Source organism: Brienomyrus brachyistius, chromosome 15 (genome assembly GCF_023856365.1).
Source record: "Brienomyrus brachyistius isolate T26 chromosome 15, BBRACH_0.4, whole genome shotgun sequence".
Lineage (NCBI taxonomy): Eukaryota > Metazoa > Chordata > Actinopteri > Osteoglossiformes > Mormyridae > Brienomyrus > Brienomyrus brachyistius.
Window position 1 is genome coordinate 17,829,569 of NC_064547.1, and position 12,146 is coordinate 17,841,714.

Below are 12,146 nucleotides of genomic sequence, written 5' to 3' on the forward strand. Positions count from 1 at the left end.
GACAATGCAAAGAGGAATCCAGAATTCCCTGGAATTCGATTGGCTGCAGATGGACGGCAATATTGGTGGAGGGATTGGAAATAAGACTGGGTAGCTGTTATTTTTCTCCGAGGGAAATATGCATGTAAGAGTAACTCATGTACTGTACACATGGTCTGTGCCGCAGACTGATGCGTGCCGATTAGGGGCTATTCATGTTTTGACCGCTAGATGGCAGAATTTTACCATTTTTAATATCTAATCCGCTCAGCAGGCATCGAATGTCTTCCAGGGCACAACGCAGGCGCGTAAACATATCTTCAATGGGACATTTATTGACTCATACGAATAATTTCCTATAATGTAGCTACCAATTCACTTAAACCACTGAAGCTAGAATGAAACACTGATGCTGTATAATATATGAATTAATACGCCCAGAAAACAATCAATAATTCGATATTTATGTGTTTTACGGAAAAAAATTAAATATCGATTATTCCTTAAAAGCAATACATTTGCAAACATATCGTAACGTCGGCTGGACGGCTTTCGCATAGAGGAGATTATTTGCATTTCCCGTCGTGCTCCGCGAGGCTTGTGCATAGACCCATGTATGTTTTCTTGTTGTAAGTAGCTGTGCCCTAATTTATATTAATGTACCGTTGTCTGTTCCGATATGTACCCGTTCCTCGCGTATTTCCGTGCCCCTTGTAAATACTTTCTGTGAGCGTGGCTTACCGTACTGCGTGAAACCTTCCCACATCTTATGTATGGAAAACTGTCTGCTTCAAAAGCCGACTTCCTCAGTTCCATCAACTTAGCCTAGCAGCATATCCACAGACCCCCAGTTGATACAAAGGTGTTGAAGATTTGGGTGGTAGTTATCTAACAGTCTTTCTTCTTCTCCATGGTGTACCTCTGCCAGTCAACTGCATCCAATTCGGCTGGATGCAGACCGCATCTTCAGTCGAGAGACCCAGAAGCTTGAGAATGACAATCCAGATGAACTCTAGCTGGAACTGCGAGATGCTGCCCTCTCCCTGGGCTCTCCAGCTAAAGCAAAGCATGTTCTGAGGGTCATCAAGTGGTCTTCATCCTTTTGGGGCAGCTCCCAGAAACAAGCTGAGTTAATCAAACAGAAGAGTTAGAAAACGACAATTTGCATTGTCCTGTGGGGACGGCAGACAAGCCACCCAAAATCATGGTCGGTGGGCTACGAGATCAAAACCCTGCTAAGGGATAGCAGTCATCCATGTTGGCAGCAGCGGTCAAGAAACTTGATACGCACACATTAGGTTCACCGCTATCCCTGTGTGCCAATAAGTGTGTCACCTCAAAAAATCCAGCAAGAATCACCGCGTTTAATCTTAGCCAAAAGGCTGAGAGGTGTCAGGAGCTGGACGAGCAGCAGGAGCAGCGCTGGCAGGACTTGGAGCAGCTGCATGAGTCCACCCAGTTCATGGAACAAGAGCCCCAGCAGGGAAGCAGATCCCCACAAAGGGGGGGGGGACCCACACCACCAGCACCCGCTAGCAGCTCAGCATCCATCAGTTGCCCACTAGCAGGCTGGCTTTGCTAACAGTCCCGAGACGTTCGGCACACAGTAGCAGACACCTTCTGTAGCGATAAGAGAGGGAGCACTTTATCCGGAGCTGAGGTGGGGGACTGGTGATGGTGGCCGAGATAGTCAACCCCTGGGGGGGGCTGTGTAATGTTGGTGGGGCGGCTTAAACATACCAGAGCTTTATTTGCATTTTCCATTGTGCTCCGTGAACCTTGTATATGACCACATCTAAGTTTCCTTGTTGTAAACAGCTGTACTGTGTCCCCAGTTTGTCATTGTACTTCCCTGTTTTCCGATCTCTGCCCTGCCATGTTTCCGTGTCTCTTGTAAATAATTACCATTTACGTAACTTACCGTCTCGTGTGAGACCTCACCACATTTCCCTGTTATGTGCAGTATTGATATTAGTGGTGTTTTTTGTGTACGGTGAGCTTAGATGGATAAGAGTGCTTTTAGGGGCTGGCAATTAAAGATCCCGAGCTGCGAATGTGTCGCCGAGCTTTTTACCTGCCACTCCACAGCCTGAGCCACCTGAGCATTCACTGTAGAATGTTGTCTATCGGTTCGGTGAGTGTAGCCGCCTTTGTAACTAAATAACAGTTAAGTGTGTGGATGAATTTTAAAGTGGAACACTCAGAATTTTGGGGGGAAGGGAACGTGCTTGTGTTCTGCCTTAAACCTCCACCCACGACTGCCTCAGTGACGGTCACCTTCCGGCCGGACGCTGAAAGCTGTGTACAAGCCTGATGGTCGTTTAAGATATTTTCTGGTCCAGTGTCTCTAGCCCCTTGACCCCAGCAGTGAAACCCAGGTCAGTTTCTGACAAGGAGGCAGACAGGATCACCCAGGTCCAGAGACTACAGGATGAATGTCAGACCCAACCTGTTCAAAAACAAGCTACTGCCTCATGCAGTACCTGACCCCCCCCCCCCCCCCCAGGAGGGATGTTCAGAAGATGCTCGGGAAATAGGGGGACCGCTACTCCAGACAAGACTAGGACATGACCTGTTTTATTTGGGGACATTGTCATACACAAACTGCCCCCCCCCCCACCTTGTCCCCCTGTGCCTTACTTCAGTCTTACCACTGGATAAAAAGTTTTAGAAAAAGGATGGATGGATATTGTAACATCATCCAGCCATTTCCTTTAACCACTCATCCTATTCAGGGTTGGGGGGGGGGGGGGGGGCTATCCTGGAGGCTACAGGCTAAGGCACGGACTAACACAGGATGGGGCACCAACTGATGCTGTTGCATGGTATGAATTATAATGAAATGGTAAGGTCTAATACAACACTGGTGTATTATAACTAGTGCAAATTTCATGTTAAAATACTACATGACATATAAATTAAAACTATAGTTTCTTTTTATATTAAATAATTAAAAGTTCTGCATTCAAATTCCATTGTATGTTTTACAGATACAAGTCAAACGATCCTATGCAGTAAGACGCTTATCTGCTCTACGTAACATTAGTCGGAAGTGTATTGCGATTCTCTCCAGCATAAGCGATTGGACGATGGATGGATGCATGGATGCATAATCGTGATAGTCGCCTCGGCCATTGATTTTAGCACAGGACACTCCGAGGGACGCAGAGGGGAAGGTCAAATCAAACTGAACGAATCCGCCTCCTCTCACCCCCCCCAACGGAGATCCGCCGTAGAGCTCACCGTCGTGGCCACACCTGCAACCAAAAGTCAAGATAGGCTGCACACCTGCCGGCACACAATTTAAATAGGTTGCATTTTTATTTTTGGAAATAAAAAATATATAGCCTGCAAGGGTATTAAAAAATATAATCATTCCTTCTATTTACACAATACGCTTCACATAAGAGGACAAAATCGCCGGCGAAACGGAAAAACAATTATGCTGCTATCTGAAGAGGAGAGGACTTTGCTCGCACCTGGCGAGCAGTTCTTGCCCATTTAGGAATAACAGGAATAGCGAGTATATACCCTGGAATGGCGAGTATATACCCTCGATTGGCGTGTAAGTACCGATGGATTTTATTTATACACTTTGCGCTCGGTGCACGCAGATGTATATTCACTTGTTGAGAGAAGCCGGATCCGTCCTATGTTTGCACACATATAACATGTTTGTGTTAGTTATCTTCGTTTCGGTTTTCCCACATATGCGACTGAAAGGAGTCGATCTCCTGCGTGGAAGTTTCACAGTAAAACGCTAAATATTAAATATCGCAATAACACCAGTCGGATTAATTTACTCTGTAACAATTACGTCTTGCATATTTGCATTTCATCGGTGCCTTTTTTTTCTTTCGGATTGTGCGATGAAACATGAATTAGAGCAATAGTGAAAAGACCAACGGAAAAAAAAATCAATGATAAATGTTGTACGGAAATAGAAACCGGCACGTTCATTAAGTTTTGAAATAAATATTGCATTTATGTAATTCAGGAGTTTGGCAAATGTATGCAGTTTTACTTTTTATGCTGGCTGCCCTTATAAATTCAGGAATGGCGATGCCGATTAATACATTACAGTACAGATTAAGGCATTTTAAACATTTAAAATGAAGAGGAACCGCCTATGACACAGTCGTTCATGTATAATGATTAGTGCTGCAATTATACGGGACTAAAACGGTACCCAGTCGCACCGCTTACTGTAAAATGAAACTTGCGCAAAGCTAACTTCCTGCTCCGTTTTTGCCCATTGTTCTGTGTGGAGACTATTTCGAGTAACTTCACAGAGTTATTGATACTGTTTTAAAATAGCGGAGGGAGCAAAGGGTGAATGGAACGAAATGGGGCTTTTTAACAGTTTGGGGCAAGTGCTGTTATGCATAAATGTAATACCATAGTTATATTACAGTGTGGAGCGTGAAAACTTCAAATTGTAAATTTTAGTCATTCCTAAGTAGGCCGTTTTATTTTAATGCTATGGGAAATAAACGCAACAGTAGCAGTAGAGATGTTTTTTTTTTGCTGGTTGCTCTTCGGGGAGATCCCGCGGGGGAAGTGTGGGTCTCCAGGCGCTGCTGCCGGATCGGACTGACTAGGTGTGGCGAGGAGAAGCCCAGGTGTAGCGCGGATCTAATGCGGATGGCGATCGCGACAGGGTGCGTCCCCTGCTATGCGGAAAGACACGCTGGATGTGTGCCCTGCTGCTATCAGGTTCTGCCCAGGCTCCGGTGTCACTCAGCAGGCGCATTTGAATATTTTGGAGGCCAAGCTAGAGCTCACATGAAAGAGGAGAAAGTTTTGTCAGCAGTATAGCACCAAGGGACGCACAAGTTAATTGGCGATTTAATTAGCGTTTTGATATTGCATCTGTGCTGAATAAGGGCAAGAGGGTGTCGGAAAACGTGAAACTTTACTGCAAACCATCTGCTCGGAGCATGTAGGCCACTTAGCATTAACAATGATCAGGAAGGGGAAAAAGGGCAGTGGTTGAAATCTGAGAGCATTCATGCTATACAACACCTGCGTTATATATGTTTTTTTTTTTTTTATAAACTACCTGTCTGTAGATATGTTTCTGTTTTCCTCAAGAGCATTAGATCGAGGTGAAATAAAATATCTGAAGAAGTACATAAAAGCAGTGGTTGCGTGACAGGTGGGGAGGGGTTAGTGCATTGTCATTTATCTTGGCTGCTAACGGTCTAATGCAACCTGGGAGAAGGGATCAAGACTGGAGGTGAAAGGTAAGACGGCTAGGGCCAGATCTCATGGTAGTCTGACGGTAACTGGAGACCACGTCTGCAGGAGTGAGGGGAAGAGAAGCGTCCAGATACCGCAATGTGGTTAAAGCGTTGATGTAGGACATTGTATTGTGCTGATAAGATAAACGTGTCCTTTGAACCCGAGGTATTATATCGGTGTATGTTTTTATACGTTAGTTACATAACGTCCTAGAGACTCCATTTTATTGTAGTTACGTGCACGTCTATTCATATGAACAGGGAGCATAAGAAACAGCGTTAGTCTCGTTAAAAGGTTGGCAGCGTTTATGCGGACTGCATATTGGGAAACTTCGAGAATGTTCGCTTCTTATAGCCGTGAATCTTATTCTGGATGAACAAATTCTTAAGTTAGGCAGTCTGTAGTTATGTATCAAGGGTAACTGCACTTTCACTCGCGACTCTGATTTAGGCGGATGGCTGGATGGATTGTCATTCCTATGGAATATTGGTTTTATTTTACATAAAACCGATTGTCATATAAATTAACATGATTCCATGGTTCATGCGCCAAATATTATGTTGTCCTGATAATGACAGCTGTTTAATATGTATTTCTATTCTATTTGTGACTTAATGGCATTGTCTCAACACAAAGTAATCCTGAAGTCATGTTATATATTGCATTGAATAGGCAGACAGGGAGTGGTCATGTGTTTATCAGCTGAGATGAATAAAAGCAGGAATCTGCACTCTGTTATTACACAGTATAGCAAAAGAAACCACCTATTCAGAAAACGCAAATAAAAACTTCAACAAACAATGTAAGGAAAAAGTAAGTACTTTGTAACAACACAGTACCAGATTTTTGCAAACACTAAGATACATTTTACATTGTTAACGTGGTTGCCTGTTTCCACAATGGGTTTATGCTTTAACGACCCCGATGATCCTATCCCACTCAATTTTATTGTTTGTTATGGAGATTATTTTGATTGTTGTAGTCAGTATATGTTTTACAGTCAGAAGTGACAGGGATTGGTTGGTTGGGGTACCCCTTTTGTTTGCGGTTGGAAACACAAGGCATGCAGTTTTGGTTTTCAGCTTTATTGATTATGTTGAATATGTGAAACATGAAATGTTTAACGTTAACAAAACACCTGTAATTTTTACATTGTCTGTAGACTCCATGTAGAGATTTTACCCTACAGATTATGTTGCTAACACACACACACACACACACACACACACACAGTATAATATCCCAGGACAGTGACAAGCTTGCCTCACTGAGAAGCACTGTGACCTCACACCTTCAAGGTTATGGGTTTGAATCCCACCCTGATCTTGTGTGTTGGTTTGCCTGCCCCCCTCCCCACCAACTGTGTGCTTGTGAAACATGCATTTTCTCTCCTCGTTTGTGCATATTTTCTCCCACAGTCCAAATGCACAAATGGCATCTAAATTTATCTGTGTGTGTGTGTGTGTGTGTGTGTGTGTGTGTGCGTGTATGTGTATGCGTGCGTATGCGTCTGTATGCCCTAAGACAGACCGCCCCCCTGTCCAGGTTGTCCTCTGCCTTGTGCCCTGTGCTTCCTGGCAGAGGCTCCAGGTTCTGGATAAGCAGTATGGAAGATGGATGGATGATAATTAGACATTCCTGTGACCTTATTACAATCCTCTAGACCAGTGTTTCCCAACTCCATCCTCAGGGTCCCACAGAGGGGAGGGAGCAAAAATGTGGACTGTCTGGTAGGGAACTCGGAGGGAGCAAAAACATGGGCCGGCTGTGGGTCCCCGAGGATTGGGAAACACTGTCCTCTATTTTTGAACTTTAAATTTTCAGGGGCTCAGTTACATTGAATTGAAAGTATTAAACTCTTCAGCATGATACCTTCCTAATGAATATTGTATCAGTTTATTTCATTCTTCATCCTTTCATCTCATTCTGCTGTCTTATTTTTTTAATGAAGTTAAGACATTTTAGCACAACCCAAGAAAACAACATGAAGTAAAAACGAACGTCAAATATTAAGAGCTACTTAATTCCGAGAATCTGATGAGGAATCTCTTAGCCGAGGCGCGCATGAAGACGTACTGTGCTGTGATCTCCTCTAATGGAGAGCTTAAAGTTGCTCCGCTCCTCCTGCACAGATTCAGTATGTTCCTTTGATCCGGACAGGATTGGCAAAGGCTGGGCGACCCACGGGGTGGAAAGAGGCTCCGACTTCGCTCATTGTCCCCGTCCAGGGCCACGGGGTTTGTCCCATTTGTGACAGGAACGACAGCTGAATCACCCCATTCAGCATCAAGACAGCCCCCCCCCCCCATCCACAGGAAGAGCAGCGACAGGCCCCAGTACCCCCCCTCCCCACCATCCCTTGGCACAGATTCGCACCTCAGCCGAGGCTGCAGGACTCTGACCCCCATCTTTCCCGTCCCCCGGTCAGCTGGAGCGGGCAGAGCTGACGAGTGGCAGGACAGGAGGATACTGTTGCCGGTTGCAGGAGGTCCAGCATCGCCAGGCCAGCCCAGGGCATCTCCTTAATGCAGTGGGATGCTCACAGGGACCCCCCCGTCACCCCCACAACCCTGTCAGAGATCGAGGCTCTGAATGGGGAAACCATCAGCCCCGACGACACCCTCGGAAACCGCACTGCAAGCCGTCCTCCTTTTCGGCATCTCGGGGCTCCGTGAATAATTGAGGGGACGTTCAGCAGGCGTGCTCAGCGACTCCAGCGCCCTCATTGTTCCCTTTGATTGGCGAGAGACGATCCGTCACTGGGGGGGGGGGGGGGGGGGGGGTCAGGCTGGACAGGGGAGGTGGCAGCAGGGCATGCTCCAATTGATCAGCCTTCGCAAAGTGCCAGAGAACATCCTGGGTCCCTCCTGATGTGCGGAGTTTGACAAAAAGAAAGGATTTTTTTTCACAGCAGATACTACACAGTGCTTTTTTTTCCCTACCTGCAGAGGCAGGATTTTCAATTTTATAAACACGCTGTGAAGAGTCCGCAAATGTGTTCGAAAACGGCATGAGGAAGTCAACCTGCCAATCGCCAAAAGGCCGATTTAATGACGACAGGCTGCTACACGTTTATGTACTTGGCATTTGTGTGGGAAAACACCTCCAGGCACTAATTAAGGGGAAAGCGGACCCCCCGCACGGCGACCATGTGAGTGTGCGGCGGCTGGACGTGCAGCTGCTGACGCGGGACCCCCTTCCGAAGCCGGCTGCTCGCGGAGCCACACGCACGTGGGGGAGTAAGAGTGCGGCCCTTTGAACTCTGCAGCGGGCTCCCGGTGGCGAAAGCTGAGGCCGGGATTTTCCAGGTATTTACAGGGGAATTTCCATTTTCTATGTATAGTTACAAGTATTGCGGCAAAATTCAAGTATGTTGACTTTCTGAATATTAACATGGAGCCCAAACTTGTCTGTCTGAATTAAACAAAAAAAGCAAACAAATAATACGTACAGCAACAAGAAGGCAGAGGTGATATTTATACTAAGTATTCAGGGCTGGTCAATCCTATGCGCAACATTATCTAGAGGGAGCAAACTTAGCACATCGCTAACAGCATCCCCCCCTGCCCACCTATGGAGGCGGATGGGCTTTGACCGGCACTGTGTATGTCATGTACAGCAGGTATGTAACGGTCTGTGATGGGTTCGCGCCCCATCCTGGGTTGTTCCCTGCCTTGCGCCCTTAGCTTCCGGAACAGGCTCCAGGCCCCCCGCAAACCTGCATAAGCGGGCACAGAAAATGGATGGATTGGTAGATGATGGATGCATTTAATGTTGTGTGAATGACTTGCTTTAGTAAGCATTTGACTGGAGGTGGTACCAAACTGCTTCATCTACAGACTTGCGGAAGAGGCTGTGTCGCGCTATGCGAATGCGTCTTTAGTTCACGCGGAGACTCTTGGGAAGGAGCCTGTAATTCCTGCCGTTGAGCATCGCGGTGAGTTTGATGAGGACGGAAGCTTCTGATGGGACGCTAAAGACAAGCTGTCCACTCGGGAACCTTGAGGGGGGGCTGCGGGGACGGACCGTCAATGAAAGGATTGATGCTGGAGCCCATGGCGGTGGAGGGGGGTGTTTCCGGCATTAAGAATCTCAGCAGCCCCTTTCAAAGACATGGCCGCAAAATATTAGCGAACGGTGATTTGTGTAGGTCAGGTGTCACGTCATGTCAGGGGGGGATTAGCCCCGCTGTCAGCGGCTGTGTGTGAGATTTTTAATTGCATTTTGCTATTTTCGCTTCAGCAGGATTGGAGGTGGTTAGGGACCGTGGCAGCTGTAGAAAATTTTGATTGGGGTGGCCATCAGGGGCCAGTTATAATTATGGGGGGTTTGGTTCGCTGTTTCTAGGTCCCAGAGCCGATAGAGAAATGAGAGAGACGTAAAGTCAATAACCTGCTAATCAGCATGCGGGGTAAAAACTTCTGACCGGGGGGCAGGGTGGTGCCCATAAAAAAGCTTAGCGAACAGGCGGGGCGCTTTACTGCGTGGGGTTACCCGGGCACAAGCCCAGGGCCTGCTGTTAACCTTGGTTAATAAGATTTTAAACCTGAATCACCACCTGCCCGGTATTTTACGGGATTGTGCCATATTGAAAAATAAAATGCAGTTGCCCCATTTGTTGGATGGATTGGCCCCCCCAATGATTTTTTTTATCCTATTGACTGGGATCTCAGCCCAGGGGCCTCTGATTTAATAAGGGGGTGGTGCCAAGGGATTGATTGGGCAGGTTTATTGATTTGTAGTGCAGGGTGACCCCCCCCCCCCGTGATTTCGCACATGGGATAGTGATCGGCATGTTTCAACATCCTCAGGTGTCTGACTGTACGCAGGGGGGCCAACCTGGTGGGCGGGGCCAGACGTGGAACATGCCGGAAATGGAGGACTTCTCGCCTCCGGCCCGCAGCCCGGCTGACCCAGCGCTGATCCAGAGGAATGTTCTGGAGGAGCAGGTGGAGCTGTGGTGGTTCCGGCAGCCGCGGCGGTCGCTGCTGTGCTTCTTCGCGGCGGTGGTGCTGATCATGGTCTGCGGGTTGGGTGGCATCGTGCTGCTCTCCTCTACCACCAGCATGTCCAGCGAGTGGCGGCTGGGCGCGGGGACAGCGCTCTGCCTCCTGGCGCTCGCCGTGCTGCTCAAGCAGCTGCTCAGCTCCGCCGTGCAGGACATGAACTGCGTACGCAGCCGTCGCCGCATCGACGTGCTGAAGAGCGGCGGCCTCCTTGACCTCATGGTCCTAGTGCTCGCAGGCCTGGCGTTGCTGATGTGCGGGGCTGTGCTGCTCAGACTGGCCATCGCCAACGGCCTGCCCCGGCCAGGACTGGCCCTCAATGACATGTTCATCTCCAGCGTGGTGCTGCTGTCCGTCGGCGGGGTCACCGTGCTGGCCGTCACCATCTACTCCATCGTGGTCTTTCTCCAGGACAGAATCGGCAATCCCCAAAGGCTGCGAGATCGGGCGGTGGAGGTGTTCACCGTGTCGGGCCACATGAACCAGGGTCGCCGAGAAACCACCTCCAGCTTGGCTAACCTCATCTGAGGAAAGATCTGGTGCGTGGATGAGCTTCAGATCCAAATCGGTTTAGGAGAAATGTCCGACCGTAATGCATATTCATCCGAACGATCATGAGGCCACGTTTGCGCTGAGAAATGCCTTAAGAAGCTGCAGCTGGAGATCTGAAAGGCCACACCTTCAAAAGAGCAAATTTCCGCAGAGAGAAATCCAACGAAACGTCATAAGAGAATCGATCGATGTTATGTTGGTACAAATTTTTCTAGCAAGAGTTCAATTTCCACCGATGTGCATAGTTATGAGGCAATGTGTCATTGGTGTCCATTGATGCTATAAATCCATGCAGTAATCAGTGATTAAATGAGACAAATTGCTTTTTAGCTGAGAACTCCCTAACCTTGCGTGATGTTATACTGGGTGCACTTATCAATCCACTGCTTGGTGGAGGATGACTCTGATCTCAGGGTCACAGAAAGGGGAATTGAACAATGCTATTGCAAATACCAATGTGGAATAATGGCTTCACTTACAAACCAAATTCTGCAAACTTAAGTTTATTGTGTTGCACAGAACTTCCATTGAAATTCAATAATCATATTTATTTTTCTATACTAGAAATCAATTAACTAATTTGTTCTATTTCTGCAAGTAATAAAATGAATATTTTCCTGCGTAACCTCCTGTTGTGTGGAATTCTGCTGATTTGTGGTTATTTTATGAGGTGGCCAGCGCGAATTTTGCTGCTTCTGATCTTCCCTATCTCTTCAGGAAAACAAAAGTCGATGCCCGGAAATGGGTAGGAGGACATCTTGTGAAAACTTTGTTTTAAAATATTTAAGAGAAGGAGATTGTAGATGAATGTCAGCTTTGACACTGGAAGGATATAATTTCCCAAATTCAAATTTCATCCTACACACTTACGAGGACAAAATTGTATATACCTGTAATCACAGATAGATTGTGATTTATACACATAAGACGTGGAAATAATAGGATGAAGGATATTGATCGAAATACCAGAGGGCAGGAACAATGACGTCTGAGGAGATGCAGCCCATCTGGCTGAGAAACTTTCCTCAGCGATTGACTTTCTGGAGCCGCGCAGCCAGGCACAGTCGCATTCAAGCCGCTTCACGGCCCTGAACCTTTGGCGTACGGACCGGGCCAGCTGTGCCGGCGGATGCCAGCTCCCACAGCCTGCCCTTTGTGTGCCCGCGCCCGTCACTCACCCGCTGACAATGGCCAGCTTTGTGCGCCCTCGAGATCCAGCCGGGAGCTTCCACACAAACCCCCTTGTCGACCCGACACCCTTCTCCTTAAAAGTAATATCTGGAGCGTCAGATGGTAGGTGGCAGCTAGAAGGGCACTACTGTACCGTCTAGCTATGTTGAGGTTGGGAAGGTGTTGAGCAGAGGC

The 12,146-nt window shown here is 47.4% G+C and overlaps 1 protein-coding gene across 4 annotated transcripts; it reads left to right on the plus strand.

Moving 5' to 3' along the window:
- The first annotated feature begins 3,146 nt into the window (after positions 1 to 3,146).
- On the plus strand, positions 3,147 to 11,406 carry LOC125708517 (transmembrane protein 125). 4 transcript variants are annotated; one of them, XM_048976098.1, is made up of 2 exons: positions 3,147 to 3,544; positions 10,053 to 11,406. In XM_048976098.1, exon 2 carries the CDS (start codon positions 10,089 to 10,091, stop codon positions 10,755 to 10,757), a length of 669 nt encoding a protein of 222 aa, XP_048832055.1. In that variant the 5' UTR covers positions 3,147 to 3,544; positions 10,053 to 10,088; the 3' UTR covers positions 10,758 to 11,406. The 4 variants fall into 4 exon arrangements, with proteins under 4 accessions (XP_048832055.1, XP_048832053.1, XP_048832052.1 ...); XM_048976096.1 differs by having other exon boundaries at positions 3,148 to 3,544; positions 10,035 to 11,406; XM_048976095.1 differs by lacking the exon at positions 3,147 to 3,544 and adding an exon at positions 8,020 to 8,531 and having other exon boundaries at positions 10,035 to 11,406.
- Positions 11,407 to 12,146: the final 740 nt, after the last annotated feature.